Below are 22,816 nucleotides of genomic sequence, written 5' to 3'. Positions count from 1 at the left end.
TAGTTCTTTTTCTGGAGTTTTGATCTGTTCTTTTATTTGGGCCATGTTTCTTTGTCTCCTCATTTTGTCAGCCTCCCTAAGTTTGTTTCTATGTATTAGGTAGAGCTTCTATGACTCCCTATGTTGGCCACATGGCCTAATATAGTAGGTGTCCTGCAGGGCCCAGTGGCACAGCCTCCCCTACCAACCAAGCTGGGTACTCAAGGTGTGCCCTCCATGTAGACTAAGTATACCCTCCTCTTGCAGTTGAGCCTCAGTTACTGCTGGCAGACCAACAGGAGGGATTTACCCAGGCCAGTCTGCTGCAAGAATTGACTGTGACCACTGACTACCAACCTCTACCCTCCATGGAAGATCAGCTGTATAGGGGCAGGGTGGTGGTGCTCTGATGTCATCTGTAGTTGTCCATTGGCTGTGAACACTTAGGGATATCCCTGGTGGTGCAGGTGAAGGTTAGCCCCCACATGTGTTCTCTCTGAGGCCAACCTGCATGATCTATAAAGCAGTCTGTGATATCTGCTACTTATGCTGGGCTTGGAGATTCCCACATGAAGCCAAATTGTGAATCCAGGCTGCCTGCTGCTAGTGCCCGGCTGGTGACCACTTAGTAAGCAGTACAGAGGGGCTTGGAGTTCACTTTGGCTGGCTGATGGCTGTTTGATAGGATTTAGGAAGTTGTGTAGCATGAGCCAAGACCAGCCATTCATGTGTATAAAGTCATGGTTAACAGTTTGGGTGGGCCCATGAGTTGGGTGGTATGGAGTCTCAGGGGTTCTCCAGAGCAAGGCAACCACTGTTAGCCAGGTTGATGATATTTCAGATATGGCACTGTCCTGCTGGTTCTATGGCTTTTTGCAGGGAGGGCTCAGAAAGTGATAGTGACCTCTGCTTGCCTCTCTCTCTAAGAGAAAACTGTTTCCCAGTTCTTGCCTTGAGTCCAGACATTTCAGTTTCCCTCCATATGCCACTGGTGCCTTTCAAGCTGCTACCCCAGTGCTAGAGCTCAGAGAGAGTGAATCTGAGTAAGTCTGTACATGGGTTTTTTAAAAGGAACTGCTTGGGACTCCAGTAGTTTCTTCCACTGACTCAATCCCTGCTGGGTTTTGCAGCCAGATGTTATGGGGACGTATCTTCCTGGCACTGGAACCCTCGAATGTGGAGCCTGGGACACCTCACTCCTGAAATACCCTTCCCAAATTTTCTATCTACTACAAGGTGGTGTGGGACCAGCCTGTTCTGTGTCTCTGCCCCCCACCAGTGTGGATGGATAAGATCCTTTTTAATACTGTAGTTGTCAGATTTCAATACAACTTGGTTTCTGATGGTTCTGAGTGATGGTTATTCTATATTTCAATTATAATTTTGACGTTGTGAGAAGGCAAGCCATGTTTATCTATGCCACCATCTTTGTAAAGCATATTTACTATAAGAAACTATGTTTATTTAATTAAGTATTTAGCAGAGATGTAATAGTAGCTACAAATGATCTTACTAGCCTTACGATAACTAACCCACCACACTGTAAATGAACTCATTAACATTGTGTTTCATTACCATATCACCATATAATACGTGGAATGTGACTGGCTCTGCATTACAGATGAAGGAGAAAAAAAATGAAAATGTGACCATCTGCCTGTAAAAAGCAGCTGGGTTTCTGTCTGCCAGCGAGAGACTGCCAGAGACTCTTAAAGGGTCCATGAACAAAATTTCATTTGCAGCCAATACCTTAGTTTCTAGCACAAGGAGGGCAGAGTGACTAGAGACAAATGAGGAAAGTCTGGGGTTGGTGACTCTCGGGAAAGAGCTGAATGATCAGCCACCAAGATCCCTGTACCACATCATTCCCCATATTGCAGAAGCCATGTTTCTTGGGCAGAGCACTCCCCTCCAAGTGGCATTAGCCTGAGGGAAAAACAATAGCCCCTACCCACAAGAATCCCCCTCACCCCACCCTGTGGAGTCTAAGCCAGGCTGCTGAGTACAGCTGGAGGCTATTTCAGACATTAAGTCTAACAAGTGAATCTCAGAAAACTCTGAGACTTTAGCTGACTCAACCCCTGGCCTGCTGCTGGCTTTCTTGCACAGCCTGGTTCTTCCTGCATGTACCCAAGCCCAGCGTAGGCAGACACGAGCTGTGGATCACTGATAGCTCCAAACATGTTGCACAGGGCCAGCCACAGGCAGCATATGACATAGGGCTGCATCAGAGTCTTTGAAGATCTACCTTATACATAGAAATGAATACAAAGAGCAGCAAAAATGGGAAGACAAAGAAACAGGCCCCAAATGAAAAAACAAGACAATTCTCTAGAAAAAAGAATGAAATGAAATGGAATCAGGTTATTTATCAGCTATAGAGTTTAGAGTACTGTTTATAAGGATACCAAACAGCATGAAAAAATACATAAAAACCATAAGAAAGAACCAGTCATAAATAAATAATGCAATATCTGAAATAAATAATACACTGGAAGCAATAAACAGTAGGTTAGATGAATCAGAGGATTGAATCAGCGATTTGGAGGACAAGGTAGAAAAAAACCAAAGCAAAGAAGCAAAAAGTAAAAATAACTTTTTTAAATGAGGAGAGCTTAAGAAACCTTTGGGACAATATGAAGTGTAACAACATCCACATTGTGGGGATACCAGAAGAAAAAGAGAGTGTACAAAAGGGATCAAGATCTATTTGAAGAGGTCCTGGCTGGTGTAGCTCAGTGGATTGAGCTCAGGCCTGTGAACCAAAGCATCACTGGTTTGATTCCCAGTCAGGGCACATGACAGTATGGCCCTGACAGTATGGCAGGCCATATCCCCAGTATGGGGTGTGCTAGAGGCAACCATACACTGATGTTTCATACCCTCTCTTTCTCCCTCCCTTCCCCATCTCTCTAAAAGAAATAAAATCTTTTTTTTTAAAAAAGATCTATTTGAAGAAACAATGACCCCATACTTCCATAATTTGATGAAAGAAAAAAACACACAAGTCCAGGAGTTCAGAGCATCCCAAACAAGATGGAACCAAAGAGGCCTACACAAACACATCTCACAATTAAAATAGCAAAATTAGCCCTGACTGGTATGGCTCATTGGGTTGAGTGCTGGCGTGTAAACCAAAGAGTAATCAGTTCAATTCCCAGTCTAGGGCACATGCCTGGGTTGCGGGCCAGGTCCTCAGTAGGGGATGCTTGAGAGGCAACCACACATTGATGTTTCTCTCCCTCTCTTTCTCCCTCCCTTCCTTTCTCTAAAAATAAATAAATAAATAGAAATCTTTTTAAAAATAAATAAAATAGCAAAATTAAAGGCAAGGAGAGAATCCTAAAGCTGCAAGAGAAAAGTAGGTATTTACCTACAACGTAGCTCCAATCAGACTGTCATCTGATTTCTCAACAGAAACACTTCAGGCCAGAAGGGATTGGCATGAAATTTTCAAGGTGATGAAAAGCAAGGACCTGCAATCAAGGCTACTTACCTAGCAAAGTTATCATCTAAAATTGAAAGAGAAATAAAGAGCTTCCCAGAAGAGAAAAAGCTAAAGAAGTTGGTTAACACAAAACTAATACTGCAACAAATGTTAAAGGGCTTTCTTTAACAGAGGGCATGGACACACAGTGTGATGATTGTGGGGAGAGGGTGTATAAGGGGAATAAATGGTAATGGAAAAATAGAATAATAAAAACAAAGCCTTTTCTTCAGTAATTAGCAAAGCCTGAGGAAGACTTCTCTTGTAGTTAACTTGAAATAGTGGGCTCTCCAGAGAAAAGTAGAGCCCATTCTGGTCATACGGATAGAGAATGTCAAGCCAGCTGGGAAAGAGATTATCTTAAAAGACCAAAGGACATGATTTTGCTTCAGACTGATGGGAAGTAGAATTTATAGTAACTATATAATGATCAATTGGTTTATATTTTGTTCTTTACAAAACCATTACAACTTAACAACATGGGCATTTTACACTCAAGGCTCTGTGTCTTACTGCTGAAGTAGGAGCAGAGCAAAATAAATTGGGGAGTCATTGAGTAACAGCACCAGATGAGACAGACGACAGTAGTTTGTTTACATTATAAGAAAGAGTCTGACTTATCTAAGTAAAAGTTGTTCCATGCTCCAACCTGGCTCTTTAAAATTCTACAGTGGGATTGGGAGCCAAAGCCCAGGTAGTTAACAGGGCATTATTTAACATCGTTTTGTGCTCTGTGTTGTATGAAAGGAGAGAAGGTTAACATGGTTTTTGTGCTCTAGGACTATATTTCTCTCAAGAAATTCAGGAAGTAGTGTCTTATTAAAGGTAAATTATGGTCTTAGCATTTCATATTCCAATCATATGTTTATCGAGAAATGTAAGCACCCTATTTTGACATGATATATATGTAAAAACATACATGGAAACAATTAAAATGATGTATAAGATATTTAATGACATGGGGACAATGGTACAGATACATTGCAAAAGAAAAACTGGATTATTAAACTACAAGTAAAGATGATGACAAAACTTTATATATACATAAAAGGAAAATACATAGCAAATAACTCAATTATTAAGATTGTTTAAAGAAAAAAGTAATAATATGAGACAAATGTTTGTAATGTTAAATGGAAAAATATAGATACAGTATTATATAATTGGTAATTGAATAAAATGTGATTATTTTACTTTCCTGAAGGTGGATAAAGAAACTAGAAGGGAGTACATACATAAGAACACTGGCAGTAGTCTCCTTGGAGTGTTGCAATTATGGGTGATGGAGTTTGGTGAGAATATTTTTTATTGTTTATTGTATTATGGTTGTCCCATTTTTCCCCTTTTCTCCCCTCCATTCTGCCTGACCCCATACCCACAGTCAACACCACACCATTTTCTATGTCCAAGGGTCATCATATCTGTTCTTTGACTAGTATCTCCACCTTGTTTCAATCAGCCCCCACCCCTCCCCTCTCTGCTTACAGCTGTCAGTTTGTTCCATGTTTCCATGGCTCTGGTTCTATTTTGCTCATTAGTTTATTTTTCATTAGATTCCTGTTATAAGTGAGATCATATGGTATTTTTCTTTCACTGGCTGGCTTATTTCACTTAGCATAATAGTCTCCAGTTCCATCTATGCTGTGGGAAAAGATAAGAATTCCTTTTTTCTTTCTGATGTGTAATATTCCAGTGTATACATACACCACAGCTTTTTAATCCATTCATCTACTGATGGGCATGTAGGCTGTTTCTAACACTTGGTTGTTGTAAATAAAGCTACTATGAACATTAAGATGCATAGGTTCTTTTGAATTGATATTTCAGGATTCTTAGAGCATATTCCCAGTAGTGGAATTACTGGGTCATAAGGCAGTTCCATTTTTAATTTTTTAAGGAAATTCCATACTGTTTTCTGCAGTGGCTGCACCAGTCTGCATTCCCACCAATAGTGCACTAGGGTTCCCTTTTCTCCACATCCTCACCAGCACTTGTTATTTATTGGTGAGAGTTTTTAAAATATGCTCTGTACTCTTTAAATGTGCATGTGCTTTACTTATGATAATGTAATCAATTCTTAAATGTCTACAACTCCTGAAAAGTAGTGTTACAGGGTAAATAAGCTGCTAAACATTTTTAGAATTTGGCTAAGATTAGTATAAGGGTTAAATCTGAAGGGCCATCATCTCTAAAATAAATGACATGTGTTCTGGGTCAGTGTAGGTAGGACAGTGATCAGCAGGTAATAGACATAGAAGGATACATTTCAACTCAGTGTAAGCAAGAGTTTTCTAATAATATGAGCTGTCCCAGAATGGAATGGGTCCTCTCAAGACCCTAAGTGCTGGACATGGTCAAGCAGAGGCTAGAAGGCTTTTTGCCCTAGGAGTGGGAGATAGTGAAGGAAGAAAGGTGAGGGGACATTGGGACTAGATGATGTAGCATACTTTTTACTGCTAACATGTTATCAATTTATCATTCGTTCATGCATTTATATGACTTCCAAGATGGTCCCCAATGATCCTTGACTACTGGTGTCCATGCCTTGTTTAATTCCCTCCCAAATTGAATGAGCTGATTCATGTAACCAACAGGATATTGTAGAAAAGATGGAGTATGACTTCAGAAGGTAAGCCATAAAAGACACTGTGGCTTCTGCCTTCTCTTTCCTGAATTGCTCACTGTGGAGTAAGCTAACTGCCATGTTATGAGGACACTAAAGCAGCTCTGCAGAGAGCTCCAAGTGGCCAAGAACTGAAGACTCCTGCCAATGACCAACAAAACCTTGCCAGCTATCTGAGTGATTCACCCTGGAGGCAGTTCCTCCAGCCCCAGTGAGGCTGGCAGATGACTGCATCCCCTGCCAACATCTTCACCGCAACTTCATGATAAACCTCAAGCCAGAATGACTCAGCTAAGCCAGGCCCGAATTCCTTACCCACAAAGCCACTAAGTTTGACAGTAACTTGCAATGTAGCATTAGATATCAATACAACACATTTTTTACCTAACTTGTTCCACAACAGAGTTGACGTAATATTCCTTGATTCGGTCATTCTACTGCTAATAAGTGTTTCTCAGAGAGACAAAATCCCCAGCTGTCACAGATGCATAATAGCACCCATTCATTTAATAGCATGCTTTAGCTCAACACAGTTTGATGTCTTAACATATTCCAATAAGAATGGTGACAACCTCTCTCTATAGTGATTCATCTTATTTCTTTTCTAATAGAAAAGAAGAAAGGTGCTCTCTGTTCTCCTATGGATTTGGTGTCTATAGTTGTAGCTAGAATTGCATTATTTACATTTCTCAGCTTCTACCCATCAATATGCTCAGAAAACAGGTATGCTACAAATTGTAATAAAGCATTTAAAAAGACTTTTTTCACCACTATAGCACCTAACATGGAAATGTTTAAATCTATGTAAACAAGCCAAAGGCAAAAACAAAATCTCTATAAACTGTTCTTATAAATAGATGACTAAATCCTATGTTTTAATATCTGAAAGTTATGAGATATTCTGGATAAGCTTGATAATCGAAGAATACCACGAATACCTTTGGATATTGTATATCATCTGTGACAGAGTCAAACAGATCTGTGGAATTAAAAGTGTTCTTTGATGGTGGGCTAATTAATCCCTCATGTCCGAGTGTGTAGGCTCCTGTAAGGACTCGTACAACATAAACATGCTTCTTCCCATTGCTGTCCGGTCTGGAGTAGTTATCATTAGCAGAATAACTGGCATCAACAGCAAAATAGGTTCCTTTTCCATAGGCTATAGCTATAAAGAGAAAAACAAAAGCTTTCCTAAGAACATAAAATTATCCCAGTATGTAGAACCATGCCCAAACCTGCCAAATAAAATTTTAATGCAGTTCTTGATCCCCAAAGCCACTCTTTATTATTTCTAAAATTCACTCCATCTGTCCTCAGAAGGTTGCCAGTCTCATTTTGGGTGAGTCAGAATAAGCTGTATCCTGACAATGACAACATGGTTGCCATCTACAGCTACACTGCTTGGGTGTGAATAGTCAACATGAGAACTTCCATTCACCTCATTCTGATCAGTCAGATTACTCTCTTCCTTACCATTCTTCCCAGCATAACTGCGATTAAAGCCGTGCTGATTGATGTGTGGCACTGAGTCTGCATCTGTCCCATGGAAGAGGATTCTCTCATTACCCATATGGCCATTCTTCATGTCCATGTGCTTTTTCTTTACCTGGTAGCTCTGCCAGAGAAATACATTCTGTATCCTCTCAATCTGTAAATGACAAAGAGCAAAACATTTTGGAAATTACCTTAGAGCTCACTATAGAGTTTATTGTGGCCTTTAAGGAATATAGAGGAGGAGAAGAAAATGCAAATAGTAAATTCAGAGTAGGTGATGACAAGAGAAAAATTCTGAGATGTTCTAAATTGAATTACAGTGGGCTGGAGAGTGAGAGAAAGACAACAGCTAACAAGATTGCTCACATTCCTGAGTGTATGTTGGAACTGTTAGTTAACTTCCAGGTGGTTATTTCTGAGATTATCTGAAAGAGAGAGTAGCCAGGCATCATCAGACCCCAGGAGTCTCGGTTTCTCATTTACACATGAACTTTCCAGACTGTTGACCACCCCCAATCCGAAGAAGCAAACACTTCTTCCTTATGGACTCTGCACCTACCCCAGAACTAGCCCTGCTTCACCTTCTTTTTCTACAGCCAATGTAAACTCTTTCAAAACACTTACATCTTCCTCCCCCTACTTGATGTGCAAAAACGCTGGCCAACGCCAGGACAGGAGACATTTTGCCTTTTCCACCTGGCCCTGCTGCTGGAGGTTTAGACTTCATGCCCCAGGTCCTGGTCTTTTTATTTTGTAGCCATGGCCTAATAAATTCTTTCTTTAAAAAAAAATTTCAGCTGTAGAAGTTAAAAGTTTTATTTAACCATAACTCTCTGCCTTCAGAAAAAGGATAAGATATCTGTATTAAGTGATTATTATTATCTATTTTACATAGAAGAGCTTATAATTTATATAAAAATGTTTACCTATATATATTCCCTGGAATTCCTGGAAATTTATTGACATTCAAATTCCTACTAAAACAATGATAATCATTTAATAATTATTTCCTTAACTCCTTCTGGTCTCCCAATCATAGTTCTTTCTGCATTTCTCCACTTATGGTCACAAATCACCTCATAACTGCCTAATTTAATGACTAATTCCAGAAACCTCAATAGCACTTCAAAACATAAATCACCCCCTCCTCGAAACTTTGTCCTTCTTTAGCTTTTTTCAGAAAATCATTCTTTAGAAAATGAATTTAACATACATTCACTAATCACCTATTAAACACCTAGTATGAATCAAGCACTGTGTTGGGTCTCTTCCCTCAAGACACTTTCAATTTAGTGGGGGAGAAAGACAAGAAAACAAATTACTACCCCTCATAGTGATAAGGGATGGGTTAGGAGAACATACAGGGAGTAGGAAAGCATCAGAAAGAAATCCAAATAATCTACGTCTAGAAAGAGAGGAGATCTGAGCAAATAATGTTCTAGAAAAAAGGCAGAAGAGAGGCTGAAGAAGAAGGAAATGGATAGCTGAAGAGGGTAGTGAGGAGAAGTCAAGTGATAAAAGCAGGAGGGAAAGTTGTTTTGCTGAGAGTGATGGAGACCTCAAGGAAAGTGGTGAAGGTTTGGGGTAGGGAATGCATGAAGGAGGTGACTGGAGGAAGCCAGGAAGGATTCCAGCTACCTGGAGCATCCAGCTGAGTTGGAGACCATGAATTAGTAATGATTTTATCTAGCAGTCACAGGAGAGAAGGTAGGTTATAGACTTAATCCAAAATTGGGGTTTTTCTAAATGGGTATGATAGGACAAGAGCCAAGAATGTTGCAGATGTCTGGTAAACACAATTGAAACAAGGTTCCAGTACTCTCAACAGCTTTAAACATAATGATGCAACTCCCCCTTTAAATCTTATGCTTTACACAGAATCTCTTTTCTGATTCTCCTTTCTTGGGAATTTTATTCCATCCTTCAATAGGTATTGTATCCTACAACATGCTAAGTTCTGGGAATGTAGAGATGAGTAGGAAGTGATTCCTACTTTTAAGAAGTGCACTGTTACCCTGGCCAGTGTGGCTCAGTTGGAGCGTTGGCTTATAGACCAAAAGGCTGTGGGTTCAATTCCTGGTCAGGATGCTTATGAGAAGGCAACTAATCAAGTTTCTTTCTCACACTGATCTCTCTCTCTCTCCCCCACCCATCTCTGTCTCTCTCCCTTCCTCTCTAAAAGCAATTTAAAAATGTCTTCTGGTGAAGATTAAAAAAAAAAAAAAAAAGAAGTCCACTGTCAAATAGGGGAGTCAGGCATGTGAAAGGTTACCAAAGCATGATTTCAAAAGTGCTCTAATATAGTTAAATACACAGATTTAAGGAAGCATCAGCTAGATTTTAAATTATTAGGATGCCACCCCCTGCTCTGATATCTATGGTATGATAAGGACTTTCTAACAAACTGCTATACTTTACTGGCTGATATTTTTATGCAGCATAGTGCATGGACAGTGTGAAATCTCCGAATATGCATTCCACTTCATCTGAATTGTGGAGCAACTTCTGGTTTGGGTGGAGTTGGCTGTCCTTATGGTTCTAGGATGGAGCCTAACTGGGTTAAACAAATTTTGTGATGAGATCCAATAGCCCAGGTCCAAGCCAATCAGCATATGGCACTCCCCTGACACAGACTGGTTGGAGTAGTCCACTCAACACAAAGCCTGGGACTCTTATCTATTAATTCTGCAGAATGTGGAGGCAGGGAAGGCTGAGATTCTCTGATTGCCACTGGCAGCCATCCTATAATCACAAGACAGTCCTGCCTTCAAATGAAGCTGAGACTGTGAACAGCAAATCCAGAGAATCTGGATCTATGGCATCGTCAAGCCATTGGATTGAACTGCTCTAAACACCATGCTACTCCTGAACTTTCCATTAAGTTTCAATACATTTCTTCTTTTTCATCAGTTTCAGTGGGTTTATGAATTGTAAGTATCCAAACATATACATGTGACTTTGGGGAGTCTCCTTCATTATTGCAAATAAGATTTGATTTGAAATCATGAGATTTGAAGTCTTTGGAAATGCAGTTAGTCTAATTAAAATAAATACAGTAAGGTATAAAAGAAAAAAGAGTGTTGTATAAAGATAGCTTTCACGTTAGTTCTTCAATATTTAAAAGAAGTAGTTTTTAAAACGTAATGTTACCTTCTCTATTGTGTAGGAAGGACAAGTCTGAGAGAACCTCTCCTTCACAGCGTCATATTCTGACTGTCCGGGCTGTAGCTGGATCACACAAAACAGCTGCTGATTCGTGTCAGTCCAGGACTCAGGAATATCATCTGGGAAGTGAGCATTTAGTGAAAACATGACATCCATTACCAGCAATCTCTGAAAATCAAGGCTTTTTTTTTCTCTTTTTCTCATTCATCTAATCCTGGTCTTTGGGGGTGGGGAAGGAGCTTCCTTAAATCTGTGTACTTAACTAAGGATTTTACTATCCTGAACTTGAAACATAGATAAACTGAACAGTTCCAACACTAATGTGACATAGGTTAATTAATGGTTTAGCTAAAATATTTAGATAAACTTAGATTTACTATAGCTTGAAATTATAATGTTTCCAAAAAGTTCTATGGAATTAGTTCTATAAGAAATGGATATGCAAACATGAAAACTAATTAATTGATGTTTTCACTTTTATCAGTTTTAGTGTGGTTCTTTATTATTTTTCTTTTATAACATGATTACCCTGCTAAAGATATTTAAAGCACCTTGTTCTGTATCCCATCTTCCATGCTAAGTAAACACTATATAAAGAAAGTAATGGAAGTGCTAACTCAATGTTTTCATATAAAGCAGTGATGCTCCAAGTTTTTTTCTTTCCAATGCCTTCCAGAAACTTCAAACACTGAGTCTGCACATCAGTTTCCCGAGATGGCATTACTAGTAGAAATATGGACAGATTGTATCAGTAGAGATTGTAAAGATTTCTCCTTACCAACAAGCCACAATTTGCCCATTTTCAGCGAAGGATACACCGGGCCTGGGAGAGGGATTCAGGGCACTCCCTTCGTGTTTAGCAAGTCCACTCAGGGAAAGAAATTCTAGTGACAAAGGGAAGCATCTAACCCTAATTTGGAAGGTCTTTTCAAATTCCACTTTCAAAGAATTTTTCTGGAGAATTTCCCATGGTAGGGTGTGTAGTTTCTGCAAATCAAATCATTTTCTTTTCCTCACTGTCCACCGCTTCCAGATCTTTTAGCTTAATCACTTCTAGTCCTAGGTGTTCAAGTCCTCTTGGACTTGCTCTTTTTCTGAATGCAGCAGGCAAGACTGGAAAGTGAAGTGTTTGTTTCTTTGGGCCCTCTCTTCCTTTCATGACAAAAGGTTACAGAGCAGAAAACTACCAGCACTTGGAGTCAGAAGACCTGGTAAGCCTCAACCTGTGACAGCCGTATGAGTCTTCACTTTCTTATCTGTAAACTGGAAATTGTAAGATCTGCTCTCTTCACCACTTCATGGGATTGTTACAAGTTTAAAATATAGTAAAAGGCATTAAAGCACTTTAAGAAATGACAAGTCCCTTATGAAAACGTGGTTATTATTCTTAAAAAAATGATTAGGCTTGACCTTTTCTACATCTCAGAGGCCCATGCACTTAAAAGGAGAGTGAAGGGTAAAGCAAAGGGTATTTTCTGAACAGAAACAACTTTTAAATCACACCCTTAAGCCTTACCAAACTCTGCTCTACCTGTGGACAAAAGGTGTCTCTGGCTAGACAATTTAAGGATAATAAAGTTGTGTCCCAGGAGAGCCAAATGAATACTCAAGCATTTAATATTACATGGGAGGCCACCATCAAAGTAAGGAACAGAATTGTGTTCTATTGTCGTGCAGCCTGGTGCTTCACAAAAAATAACATAATAGCCAATTTTCTTTAAAAGTTTACTTGGCACTTTCTTGATTCCTTTTCCTATAAATATTTTCTAAAAGATAAATGTCCCTCTCGTTCCCATTCCTGGTGTTGAAGATAAATGAAATGCCCTCCTACACCTCTCCTTGCGTGCTCTGCCTCAGCCTCCTCTCCATGTGCAGAGGTGGGATTAGACACCGAGAATCCTGACTCTGCCTTTAGTCTTCTCTCTCTTTCCTCTTCATACTCCCCACGGATAATCCAACCCACGCTTAACTCCCGCCTTCTTACCTGCCTCCCAAATATATATCTCTAGTGTCTGATATCCAGTGGGTGCTCAGTAAGTGCCCTCTGAACCAACAAATAGCTTTAACATACATTGGAAAAGTAGTTGTGTATCATCTGCTCAAATGACACTCAAAGCTATCCTCTTTAAGTTTTCTTTCAAAGAAGTCCATATGATAAATTTGCACTAAAACTTAAGTTCATCTTTGCCAACAGAGTTCCTTTTTACCTAACATTTTATCTGCATTATCCCTGTCAGCTAACAACAAAGATTATGTGAGACAGCTTTGTTATCGTTTGTTTTTGCCTTGAGTACCATATGGTCACTTGCCTGCGTATTTTAGTCACTTTTTGTTTCCTTTTCCAAAGTTTCTGTTTTATTACATAAATTTCATAAGTCAACTTAAATTCTGGGTGAACAAGTTTAACTTTATTTTTTACTTTACTAACAATGACTTACAGCTCTTATATTTAAATAAACATTTTCCTCTACAAAGGCCGAGGTAAAAAAATGTTCATTTATATATCCCCAGATACTATAGTATAGTAATAGTAGATACTATTATTTTTAACTGTCTGGCATCCTCTTTCCTTTTTTCTAGTAAAAGCATCCTGAATTTCTTTTGGAGGACACTCCCATTGCTTCAGATTGTGATCCCCTCCAGTTCAAGTGCGGAGTGTGTGTCTCTGGCTTGGCCAAATAATGTAATTCTGCAAAGATGACCTGAGCTGGTCCAATCAGAAGGAAGCTCAGGCCTTATACTGGTGCTTCCCAGGCATCACACTCCTGATAGGCTATATTGCTCCTGGCTACTCTCTGTCCTGTTGGAACTGAGCATACAAGGTTATGGACCTGAACCTGCAAGCAGCCATCTCTCACTGTGTGAAGCTTTATGATAAAGGCAGCACAGCTGAGAAGAGAATGAGAGATGAAGAAAGCCAGAATCCAGATGATATCATCTGAGCCCCTGGATCAAACTGCACATAAAGCTAAGTATGTCTGGACTTTATAGACATATGAGTCAATGAATTCTTTTTTTTTATGCTTAAGGTAGTTTAAATTGGATTTTCTATTACTTGCTACTGGAAGAGCCTTAACAGATCCAACTATTATTTTTATTTATTGTGTGTGTGCACATGGAGTTCTTACATGTACTGTGTGTTGCAGCACATTGAGGAGAAGAGTTGTCAGGAAATAAGTGTGAGAAGAAATGAAATTCCTGCTGGCAGACAACAATTTTCAGTTTAGGAAGGCAGCTCGTGACGGGTAGGTCTCATTACCAGTAAAACCCATAGTGCTTTCCAGTAAGTGCTCAAAATGGGTAAAAATAGTGAAGAGAAAGCTGTACTTCAAGTTATTTTAACAGCAGTACATAAGCCACAACATGGGAGAAAGCTAGATGGGAGGAGCAGGTTGGTACAGACACTTTCACACCAGGAATCTGTCTGCTCACCATGTAACACAACCAGATTACCCTGGGCACTCTTTCCTTGCATCTGTTTCTGTTCTCTGACTAACTTGTCTAGGGATGGAGGGTCAATAAACCAGCATTGACTAGTTAGTTCATAGCTGTAACAGGCACCAAGTGTCAATACCAGTCAATAAGGGGGAAAACATGGATCATTAGCTTGGGTTTTCAAACTCTATTACCCTCTTTCTGCTTTCTCACCATTGTTCTCCTCTTCCTGTTCATTAGTTACACCTGCTTCCCAGGCATGATTTTGTCCCTCGGAAGAACAATCAGTGGACAGGAGATTTTCTTCCACAGTGCTTGTGCTTTGCCCATGTATTATAGGATGCTGTCTGTGAAGTCCTGAAACTGATAGAAACAGTGAGCATTCACATCTACACATTTTCTAAGTAATATCAGAGGTAACCACATGATTTTTAAAAGAATATCTTACATGCAGCCTTGGGGAATGTGGACTGAAAGGTGGGTGATGTGGTTATTTCTCTTTTCTTCATGTTGCCATAGAATACATTTAGCAGCTCAGTTAGAAAGACGACAACTTTAACTTTTTTTAATGATGGGGTAGAATGTTTCTGTGTAAAGTCTACAATAGCATCGATCATGTCATTGGCAACCCTGGTTGGGTTTTTCCCAGCATTTCCTGAAAAACAATTTTTTTAAGTGACAAAAAAAGTTTCAGCTGGTGGTGGTCATGTGACCAGACTTGGCAGATGCAGTTCTTGGTACTGAGAAAGGAAAGCAGCACCTGAAAGCCAGGAACTGCCCTGGCACTCAGCCGGATCTTGGAATTCTGCAGCTGAATACAAACAATTTCACAGAATGTCATCAAATGTTACTACTCTGCAACTGTGATGAATTAAGCCAAAACTAGACCATTGCATAATCATGTCTGACCACAGACAAAAATATGAACACTCCCCATACCACATAATGGCTAAGTATCCCCAATCTTGACTAGAATGAGCAGTTGTGGCTTCATTACCAATCACCGCTTTAGCTACACTCTTTTCTTCTTCTAAATAAGATACCCAATCATAGAATTATATCTGCTTCCTGAAAATATCCAATCCAGAGCTAAGCCCAATTTACTTGTGACTACCATAAAATCACCTAACGCTAGCACAAATCTCTTAGTAAGTCCTTTCTAACAACCTCTTGCTAAGATGCTGCAGAGTCCCCACAGTGTGTGTTCCTACTGGTCTTTAGCTGAAGGGCATTGGAAGTTCAAGAAAGGAACATGTGATCTGGATGCAGATCTGGATTTTTGTCCTGGCTCTCCGTTGATTAGCTGTGTGATCTTAGATAAGCCCTTTGATCTCTCTTATATTAGTTTCCTAGGTCTGCCAGAACAAAGGGCCATGGACTGGTGGCTTAAGTGACAGAAATTCATTTTCTTAAAATTTTGGAGGCTAAAAGTCTGAGATCAAGGTGTTGGAAAGATTAGCTTCTTTTGAGGCCTCTCTTCTACTAGATGGCGGTCTTCTCTGTGTCTTCACCCAGCCTTCCCTCTATATCTGTCAGTGTCCTAATCTCCTCTCCTGACAAAGCACTAGTTATGTTGGAATAGGGACGACTCTAATAACCTCATTTTAACTTACTTGCCTCTTCAAAGGCTGTATCTCCAAATATAGACACATTCTGAAGTTCTAGAAGTTAACACTTCAACATAGGAATTTGGGGGGACACAGCTCAGCCCACAACACTTCTAAACTTCAGGTTACTCAGCTACAAAATTGGGGTGATTATAGAAAGTAATAGATAATAGAGATAAGAATAGGATAACTAAGAATATAATTAAGAGCATAATGGTAAAAATAAAACACACAGTGTAAAAAGGAAAGTAATAGTTGAAATGTACAGGCCTGGCTGCCTGGGTTTAAACCTTGTTATGCTGCTTACTAGCTGTTTGACCCCGTGCTTTAATGCCTCAAGTTCTTATCTACAAACTGGGGAAAGTAACAGTCAAGGCTGGGGCCAGATTTTTGTAGGGTTTGAAATTTATACATCTCAGAAAAAGATTATAAAATTAAAAATATAAAATTATGATAAAAGGGAATGTTTAGAGTAAAAAAGAGAAATCGCAACGAAGTATACATTTTTAAATGCTGAAAAGCATATTTCTAAGTCAACTTGTTTTAGCTGTATTCCAAAAGTGCTTGCGGCCACTCCAACGCCCAGTGCCAGGGAACTGAGAAGTCAAAGTAGGAAGTAACAATGGTTTAACCCACGGTAGTTAAACCATGTCATTTTTGAAGTTTTACTAAATCACTCAACCATGCAAAGGCATTACTAAGGCCCTTCTATGGGCTTTTTAAAAAGCCTGTGCAATTAGTTATGAATGAATCAGGGAGTGTGTTATTAACATCATCTTCAACTAAGAGTAAATGATTGTATGATATGATGGAGATGATGAGGAAAGTGTTCCTAGAAACTGTGAGCAGCATGAACCTGAGCTTGTTGGTTAACAAGAGCAACTGCATTTTACTCATGATTTTATCCCCAGTGCCTTGCACAGGGCTGGGTTACCACCTTTCAATCTAATGAATGCACAAATGAGGAACCAGTTGGGAGACACTGCAGTAAACCAGATGGGAGGGGTCTTAAGGGTTTGCAAACTAAAAGAGGCTGAAACTGAGCAACTCCCCGGATGAAGGTTTAATAGGACCTGCTGACTCTGGGGGTCTGGGACACAAAGAAACAGGGAGGGCAGGATAGCTAGGAGCATCGGGGCACCACTGAAGGAGGAAACTAAAAACCAAGGCAACTCAAGGGATAATGATGAGCTTGGATTGTGATATAATTAGGTTTTTGGTGACAAAGAAATCTCCCAGAGGAGATCCTGGAAAAGGCTAGAAGAGCTGAGTTGGGCATCAGTGCAGAAATGGTAATTGTTATAATGAGAACAAATGAATCCCCCAAAGAGGAAAAAAAAAAATTGAACAGTGAGAAAAGCATGAAGTTAAGGGCCAAACATGGAAAGATACTTAGGAACCTGAAGTAAAGGAAAAGATGGATGAAAGAGGCACAGGCCCCATGGACGGCCCTGAGAGGGTCGGAAAGTTTGCCCACTCCCTGATTTACCTCACCACCGCTTTCTGGACTCAGCACAGAGTTCATTAAAAGTGAGATTGTCTAAATGAATTTGGATTATTTAGAATCTTTACATGATGAGGGGCTGCAAACCTGTTCCGATGGCAGGAAGGGAAACAGATTTGTACTTCCTCCGTTCACACTCTTCTAGAACACTGGAAACTGTTTTCCTGACATCATTTTCCCCAAGAACATGAATTATTCTCTTGCACATTAAGTGTCCACCTTGTGTAACTATAAAATCTCTGTGAGGCTGTGTTGCTGAAAGAAAAAGAGGAAGAAAAGAAAACACACCCAGCACATCACTTACGGGAAGCAACACTGATTACTGAGAAATGAAAATAGCTGACATCAGAAAAAACTGTGGAGATTCCTAACCAAGTCCAGCCCCCTCTCGATCTAGCTGGTTTCACTCATTGTGACAGGCTCATTTTCTTCACAATCCAGATTCTACATTGTTGAAAATTTGGGAGCTCTTCCAAAGGCAGTGTATACAGTTAGCTACTCCCTGAATACCAAGCCAACTCTGGGCTGTATACTTATTTCCTTGTTCCTTGATCTTTCTTCCTAAGGTCAGATATGCAACTGCAACCAATCACACACTGTTTCCACAGTTACAGTTCTAACTCTCCATAAAACTCACTCTTGCCTACAATCCCTCAGAAACAGTGCTTGCTCCACTGCTTGAGAGGCACAGTACTAGCCCATCCATGGCTTGTTTTCCCTTAAATAAAGGACTACAAACCCATCACTAGATTGCTTTAGCTTTGTCATTTGACACATTTTTTTCACTTGGCTGTCTCTGAGTTGTACCCTGTATAATGTACGGGTAAATGTAAGAAAAGTGTTTTCACTGAGTTCTGTGAGTTGTTCTAGTGAATAGTTGAACCTGAGAAGGGGTTATTGGGAACCTCTGAATTTATTGCCAGCCAGTCAGAAGTACAGGTGGCCCCTGGAGTTGAAAACTAGCATTGAAGCGAGGGCAGTCTTGTGGCACTAAGACCGTTAACTTGTGGGATCTGCCGCTAACTCCAGGTAGATAGTGTCAGAATTGGAGAATTTGTTGGTGTCAGAACACACCTCACACACACACAGACTTCTGTATCGTTCATAACGAGAAGTCAGCTACATGGTGCGCTATATGAAGCAGAACAAGAGTGGGGAAAGTAAAAGGTAATTCATACAGCACTTTACAACTTACAGAACTCATTTTCACATTCATTGTTCCTTCTCATCCTCACAACCACAGGTGGGGCAGCCATTACCATATTCCTCATCAGTAGAACTGTCTTATGGGTGAGAGAAGCAAAGTCCTTAGAGGTTTGATCATGTGCCTAGGATCCCTCAGTATGTGGTGGAGCCTGGATTATTAGGATCCAGGCATGGGTTCTTCTTAATTCTCAGGAAGAGACAGGTGGGATGGTGGGATAAAGGACCTCGCCCCCACTGCCACCATGGCATATACCACCAGTGTCTGCTCTCCCAGTGGACCGACCTTCTTCCAAAGTGCTCACCACTTACTTCCCTATGGACCCTCTCATAGTGTTCTCAGCCCTCTAACTTTCAATAGGTTGTAGGCAAAAGCAACATGTGACCATACCGAGTACAGCACATTCATCTTCCACAGCTGGTCCAGCACCTTCTAAAATTGCTTTTGACACCCCTACAGAAGATATTAATGATATAAAGCATCCATTAAATTTCAATAAGTAGTTACAGCTTTTGTACATTAGACTTTTGTTCAGCTCACCCTTTGCATAATCCAATGATGCCCTCTCCCTCAAAACCCATCTTCTCTATAGCAACCTTCATTTAATGGCAAATGAATAACCAATCTGACCCACAGCGTGATGGCACAGCCCAATAGCTGAAAGCCTCCAGCATCTGCAGCTATATCATCTCTATGTGTACTGGGATATTTTTGCAGTTATGTGTTTTTTCATTCTATGCTTATTATTTTACATAATTCAATACAAATATAAAAATAAAATCTCTGATACAAATGAGAAGCATGGATCTCAAAACTATAATACAACTGAGCATTTTACTTAAGTTCTTTGATTTTGTTATTTAATTCTGTTTGGTTTGGTTCTTCACAATTAGACAGATAGTTGGCTGGTTTCAGTCCAGTGAATCTTCCCCTCAGGACTGCACCTTCACCACTCTGGTCATTTCTAGTGACAGCTGGGCTGAGTGGTTGAAAACATGGACTTTGCATTTTGACACACTGGGTTGGATTTGACTCCACCACTTATTAGCTAGTATGTGACTACTCAGTCCCTCCTCTGTGACACAAAGACTGTCATAGTACTTTTCTTACAGAGTTGTTTGAACATTAAAAGAGATAATGGATAAAAATACTTAGCACAGAATCTAGCACACAGAAATATTGAATAAATGTTATTTTATCATCATGAACAGTGATTGATCTATCTAAATATCATCTACCTATTGCCTATCTACCTATATCCCCTTGATTATGCATGTGCTAAGAACTGTTGCTTTACAAAAAAAAAAAAAAAACTCTTTTTTTTCAGTTTGTTTGTTTTGGTGGAGTTTTTCCTCAAATTTGTCACTCCAAAAAAAAACTGAAAAAACAACTCTTTTTTTTCAGTTTGTTTGTTTTGGTGGAGGTTTTCCTCAAATTTATCACTCCATTCATATGTAAGAGTAAGTTTGGAAGCTCCATGTACAGGAGGCTTGCTGATGGATAGGCTTCAGGAAAAGGTGAGCAGGCAGTAAGTACTGGACTTCAGGGCCATCAGGCTCTTCCCAGAAGGATCCTCCTGTTTCTTGTCTGAAGGGCATAAGCCCATCTGCTGTTCGGGGAGCCATGTAGGGAAAGGGGCTGTGCACTCACTGTTCAGTACAGAGACTTCGCTGAAACCCCGTTTTCAGTCCAGTTCCCCACCCTCTCATCTCACCTGTTCCCAGTGCTAAGTCCAAGAATCTCTCTGGTTCAGTTTCTCTAAAGAATACACTTCCCATCTCTGGCCAGGGAAGAGTAAGGGAAGTTACTGGTGCACAGGATTGGGGATAGCATCAAGAGGTCTATGTGCTACTTGTTGGGGACCACTCTGTGTGGTTTCAGAGACTGTATCCCCATGAAAGCAAGCCCTGAAAGGGGCTAGTAAGTCTCCCTGGAAAACCAGGTAAAAATGCAGGTAGCAGACATGACTCAACTCTAACACCAAGGGTTCCCATGGGAATCAAGCCTGAAATGCACATTTTATCCTTTGATGCTTGCTCTGCCTAGCATAACCCTGTCAATATAAACTGAATGTTTAAGTTCAAGGCATAAGGAGTAAAATTTCTTTAAAACATGTCTTAAAGACCATCTGGCATCCGCATGACTAACAGACCCTGACCTATGACAAATCTCTGTGTTCCTTCAACTGTTATCTATAGATAATACCTGTTTTTGTGTGACTTTAGCCTTTGAATGGCTCGGGGGATTCCCCACTGGAGGGAATCACCACCCTGTTTTTCACCGGAACAAGAAGATTATGTCTGGAATGACTTATTTCTCATCCATGGTGACCAGAAGGAGCTCTGCTGGATGGAGTTCCTTCCACAGTTATTGATAAAGAATTTCACCCAGCTCTATTTTCATCTTTTTACTTGTCCCCTTTCCTGCTGCCTCCAGTTCCTGCATTTCTAGGGATGCTGTTCTGTCCTGCGGATACAAAGTTTTTTCCACTAACCGGCTGCGTCCCTTCTTCTGAAAATATGTTGCTGTCTCTGTTCACTGTTGTTTTTCCTCCACCTCTTTTTTATTGTGGGTTTATATCCTTTTAATTCCTTTGTTATTGCTTTAACAAAGTTGCAAGAGGAGGCAAAGACAAATACTTATGTTCAATTTATTACATTTTAAATATCTGAATGTTCTTTATATTTTTTTACTTTGAATTGATATTCTACAGATTCCCTTCTGCATAGTAAGTTCCAAAATGTTTTACAATTTAGAAAATATTTAAATTTCTACTTCTATTTGTTTTATCTTACCCTTTTCATTTAAAAGTTAATGTTTTATAATATACAAAAGATAATAGCATATGAGTATATGTATACAAGTTATAGATGAATAGACATATGTGAGGAAGGCATGCTCAAAAGTGTTATATCAATGCAGGTGGTCAAATATTTTAGGGAAAATCAAGGAAAAGAGGTTGAATTTCATTTTGGATCAGTAAAATATAGAGAAGAGTTACAGGATGTGAGAAGTGAATACCAACTGAATTACATTGAAAGGGAAATAAAAATAGAAGAACTTAAAGCTAATTAAATTTTAAGTGTGGAATTTTGATAGTTCAGAGCTAACAAGGGGATGAGAGCTGACACTGACTAAGTACAATGCATTCATTACATCCCAACTTTATACCACTTATACCCGATCTAATGCTTCTTTGGGAAATAGGCATTTGACAGGCAGAGAGACTCGAGCTCAGAGAGGTTAAGTGATTTGTCCAAGGCCACAAAATGGGAAGTGGCATAGCTGGGATTCAAACCCAGTTCTTTCTGATTCCAGGGCCTAAATATTTACTATATACCTCTCTGTCTACTCAGGGCAATGTTAGCCACAACTGCCCTTCCAGAAATTAGTCATACAATCAAGTACATTACTTAAATGAAGTACCTGATTTCAGATTAAATGTCCTTGTTGTTGAGTTCACAATAACATCTGTGCTTTCTTTTGTGATATCTCCAACAGCAACCTGGAGAGTAATCACACCAATTCTCATTTTATACCTTGTGGACTTAGGGTTAGTGACAGTCCCGAAGATACCTGCAAAGGGAGAGGATGGATGAAAGAATAGCTGGCTCCTGCAGGAGGAAAAAACATGATGGGGCCCTGTTCTCTTCCTAGTCCTGCGCTTCCTTTCCCCTCAACACAAATCCAAACATTGCCATGTCTCCTAGCCTGTTAACTTGCTGGGTGTTCTTTTTTAGGGAAATTAGAAAACAGCGCTTTGGGGCAGTAGGAGTACCTACATTTTCTCAGTTAAGTAGGATGAGGCAGAAACATCTGATTGGACCGTCTTTGCACAAGTCGTTGTGGTGTCAGGAGTAAGAAAGAAGGGGAGTGCGAAGTATATTCGCATTTCATGCTGACATTTCTGGAAGATCCTTTTTTTCAGCTTCATTGATGTATGATTGACAAATAATACTATATATATTTAAGGAGGATATTGTACATATATTTAAAGTGTACATTGTGAAATGATTGCATTAATTGAGTTAATTAATACACTCGTCATCTCACATAGTTGCCGTGTGTGTGTGTGTGTGTGTGTGTGTGTGTGTGTGTGTGATGAGAACCCTTGAGACCCACTCTCTTAGCAAATTTCAAATATATGATACATTATTATTACCTACAGTCCCCATGCTGTACACCAGGTCTCCAGAGTTTGTTCATCTTATAACTGAAAGTTTGTACTTCTGGGAGATCCTTTTATTATCATTTTACAAGAAGGGAAATGGTCTTAGAGTGGCTAAGTCATCAGGCCAATGTCGAACAACAGCCCACT

General features: G+C 39.8%; 1 protein-coding gene across 2 annotated transcripts in view; it reads right to left on the bottom strand.

Annotated features, from left to right (window-relative positions):
* Positions 1–5,367: 5,367 nt before the first annotated feature.
* The window catches only part of PARP15 (poly(ADP-ribose) polymerase family member 15), a 29,027-nt gene continuing 11,578 nt past the window's right edge, over positions 5,368–22,816 (bottom strand). For both annotated transcript variants that reach the window (XM_045852029.1, XM_045852028.1), the window contains exons 6-13: positions 21,925–22,074; positions 18,889–18,951; positions 17,382–17,549; positions 14,632–14,838; positions 14,397–14,546; positions 10,734–10,867; positions 7,563–7,737; positions 5,368–7,254 (exon numbers count right to left, since the gene is read on the bottom strand). In XM_045852029.1, the coding sequence (XP_045707985.1) occupies positions 6,965–7,254; positions 7,563–7,737; positions 10,734–10,867; positions 14,397–14,546; positions 14,632–14,838; positions 17,382–17,549; positions 18,889–18,951; positions 21,925–22,074 (1,337 nt within the window). In that variant the 3' untranslated portion in view covers positions 5,368–6,964. The remainder of the gene's footprint in view (positions 7,255–7,562; positions 7,738–10,733; positions 10,868–14,396; positions 14,547–14,631; positions 14,839–17,381; positions 17,550–18,888; positions 18,952–21,924; positions 22,075–22,816) is intronic.

The sequence above is a fragment of the Phyllostomus hastatus genome, unplaced genomic scaffold (assembly GCF_019186645.2).
Source record: "Phyllostomus hastatus isolate PE091 unplaced genomic scaffold, TTU_PhHast_1.1 phas_contig_86, whole genome shotgun sequence".
Taxonomy (NCBI): Eukaryota; Metazoa; Chordata; class Mammalia; order Chiroptera; family Phyllostomidae; genus Phyllostomus; species Phyllostomus hastatus.
This window is presented reverse-complemented; position numbering and strand designations above follow the sequence as displayed.